This window comes from Meleagris gallopavo, chromosome 8 (genome assembly GCF_000146605.3).
Source record: "Meleagris gallopavo isolate NT-WF06-2002-E0010 breed Aviagen turkey brand Nicholas breeding stock chromosome 8, Turkey_5.1, whole genome shotgun sequence".
Taxonomy (NCBI): Eukaryota; Metazoa; Chordata; class Aves; order Galliformes; family Phasianidae; genus Meleagris; species Meleagris gallopavo.
Window position 1 is genome coordinate 20,874,841 of NC_015018.2, and position 3,003 is coordinate 20,877,843.

Consider the following 3,003-nt stretch of genomic DNA (forward strand, 5'->3'; position numbering starts at 1 on the left):
GAGGTGGGGGCGCGGGGAGGGGGAGCGCAGCAGACGTGGGGCCGCACCCCGTGGGATTTGTGCTCTGCCAGGGGAAAGTCGGCCTGGCTCATGGCGGTGAGGGGCTGGAGCTGCCGGCTTCGATCAGCTCTTATACAGGCGCTCGCAGTCCCGAGCGGGCTAGTTTGCAAGTGTGAAGCCACATCAAAGTGGGAATCGAGCAGAGATAACAGCCGCCAGCAAGGAAGAAAGTTCACACGTCTAGCAAATGTCTACAAGACCCCGGCTCCAGCGCGTCTGCAGGGCCGGGGAAACCCCCTTGAAGTGCAAACCTGCCCCTATCCCCCAGAGGGCAGGGCACGGGCAGGTCCAGCCCCGCGAAAGGGCGTTTAAAGATACCACCATTGCCGCTACCAGCGGGGTTTTTACCCGCTCCCTCTCTGGCCGCGGTACCCCGACACCGAGAGCGCCCGGCCCGACGGAAGGCTGCGGGGTGAGCGATTCCTGGCTGCCGGCTGCGCCGCCTGGCGCGTCACCGGCGGAGCGGACCCTGGGAAAAACGGCTGGGGGCCGCTGACCACAAACCCCTATCCCCGAGGCTGAGCTCTCACCCGGACTGGGACTCGGCGGTGCCGCGGGCCCTCTCAGCTTGAACTTGGCGCCACCTGTCTAGCCAGAAAGCATCCTCGACCTCCTTTGGGAGGGTCTTTGGACCCGAGCGATCAAAGCACGAAGTGAGCAGCGCTCGCACCTCATCAGCCCCAAACTGTCCCCAGCCCATACGGCGCTTCCCGAGGAGGGCGATGCCTTTGTAACGCGAGGAGGGCACCGCGAAGGCATCCCCCCACATCCCACCCCAGCAAAGCTGGGACCCGGGCTGGAATGGGAAAGTGGCCTGTGACTTTCTACAAAAAGCAACGCACAGAGCCCAGATGTATGGGTAAATATGAGTTTTCTCTCTGTAAGTAATAATAATCAGTATATATGTCGTGTTCCTCAACCAAACCAACTTTCCCCGGAACACCCCGTGTCGGAGAGAAAGCATATTCATGCTGCCCTTTTTCATCCTTCCAAGCATTCCCGTAACTCCACTGACACTAGGATGAGTGCATTGCGTTACTGACCCCTCCAGCCCTACTAACTCACCCTAACCCCGACTGCGGGGGAGCGATACAACACAGGATCAGGAGCAAACACCTTGCACAGCCCATACAGCCTCGGAGCCGCACGGCCCCTGGAGCTTCTCTTCCAGCACCATCCCCCAAGGCAGGGCTGGGAGAGGCTGTTCTCGCACAGGCAGTGAAGTTGCACTGTCCTTTATGGGGTACTGGACACAGCTGTTAATGAAAGTTCAGTTACCACTGAATCCAAACTGTCATTTTGGCTGACTTGCTTAAGTCCATGCAGGTGCACAAGCAGCTGGGCACTGAGCTGGAGACCAGGCTCCCTCCCTCTCTTGGAAACACACTCATAAGGGCCACCAAACTAGTAGGTTCTTAAATCTCATGGGTCCAAAGCACCAAGTCCTCCAAAAAAGCTCAGAATTTGCACATTAATTTTAATCACTTCCATATTTAATAGCTATTCCTGTACAGCTGTGCATGGTCCCTCTTTTTGAAGGAAAAAATGAACCATTGTTCTCACTAATTCTATCTTATTTCAGAGCAGTCATTTCTGAATAACTCCATGCCTGAACAAATCCCATCCGAGGAGCTCAGGCTTCATCCCACAGGTCACGCATAGAACTTCACCGCAAGTAAGCGCAGGGCCCAACTACGTCACCGAGACCAAATGCTGTGGCACCCAGAAACTGCTGGTATTCAGCAGATACTGAGTCAAGCACACACCTGTGAGCAGTGTGCTCCCCCAAGGGAAGGGGTATCTCCAGTGGTTCTCCAGCAGAACAAAGCTTATATCAAACCCAAGAGCCCTCATGCCCACAGTTACCCCATCGGCACAAAACAGTGCACAGCTATTGGGGAGAGACTCTTCATCCCCACTGCCAGAACTAAACTATGCACAAGACTCGGATCAGTGCCATACCTGAACTGATCTGATGTCACCTTATGTCATTTGGGGGTGTAGGGAAGGGAAGCAGTTGACTGAAAACAGTCCCACTGTTTTCTCAAAGTTTTTGAAATCTGCGACATTTCTCTATTTTTTTTTATTAGAATTGTCTATTAAATTAGATGTTTAATTACCTAGGATTCTCCGCCCCCACACCAGGGGAGGTGGTAGCCACATCTGTGGACCACAAAACCTTGGAACAGATGGGAAATGGGTAAGAGGTGTCACAGGGCTGTTGCAGCTCCCACCAGGAAGAGGTGCCGACTTGAGAAACTTGGGAATTTTGATGATCCTGGGAGGGTAGAGTGAAATCCCCTCCTCACCGCCTACAGAAATATGGTGCTTAGAGGAGACTTTGTTTCTTTCCTGATCCATTCTTATGTATCACTTTAGATTTTGCATCACTGGAGTTCTATCTGCTATCAAAAAAATGTTGCTGGTACTTCCCCTGCACCAGGTTCTAGAGGCTCACACTACACTAGATTCATAGAATCATTTGAGTTGGAAGGAACCCTTAAAAGCCAGCTGGTCCAACTGCTCTGCAATGAGCAGGACACCTACAGCTCTATCAGGTACTCAGAGCCCCCCATCCAGCCTTGGGTGTCTCGATGGATGGGGTACCCACCACCTCTCTGGGCAACCTGTGCTGATGCCTCACCATTCTTACTATGGAAAATTTCTTATATCCAATATAAATCTCCCCTTTTTTAGTTTGATACTATTTTCCTTTATCCCATCACAGCTGATCTCGCTAGACTTTGTCCCCTTATTCCTCGTAGTTGCCCTTTAATACACAAAGGCCTCTCTCTGGTCTCCCCGGAACTGCTACTAGAAGCTGAAGCACTTGTATTCTCCAAGAATAGCTCTAGTGCACCAAGTCTATTAACATATTTACTCTACCCCCTCCTTTTGCTCAACAGCATAAGAAACTACGGCCAGAAATCAGGAGAAGGAAAA

General features: G+C 52.3%; 1 protein-coding gene across 1 annotated transcript in view; it reads right to left on the reverse strand.

The window, feature by feature from the left end:
• LOC104912017 (homeobox protein vent1-like) overlaps nucleotides 1-2,141 on the reverse strand; it is a 3,581-nt gene extending 1,440 nt beyond the window's left edge. The window contains 1 exon segment of the mRNA XM_019617707.2: nucleotides 1-2,141. This exon segment is cut by the window's left edge and continues 25 nt beyond it. Within this exon segment, the coding sequence (XP_019473252.1) occupies nucleotides 1-92 (92 nt within the window). The 5' untranslated portion in view covers nucleotides 93-2,141.
• Between the last annotated feature and the right edge of the window lie 862 nt (nucleotides 2,142-3,003).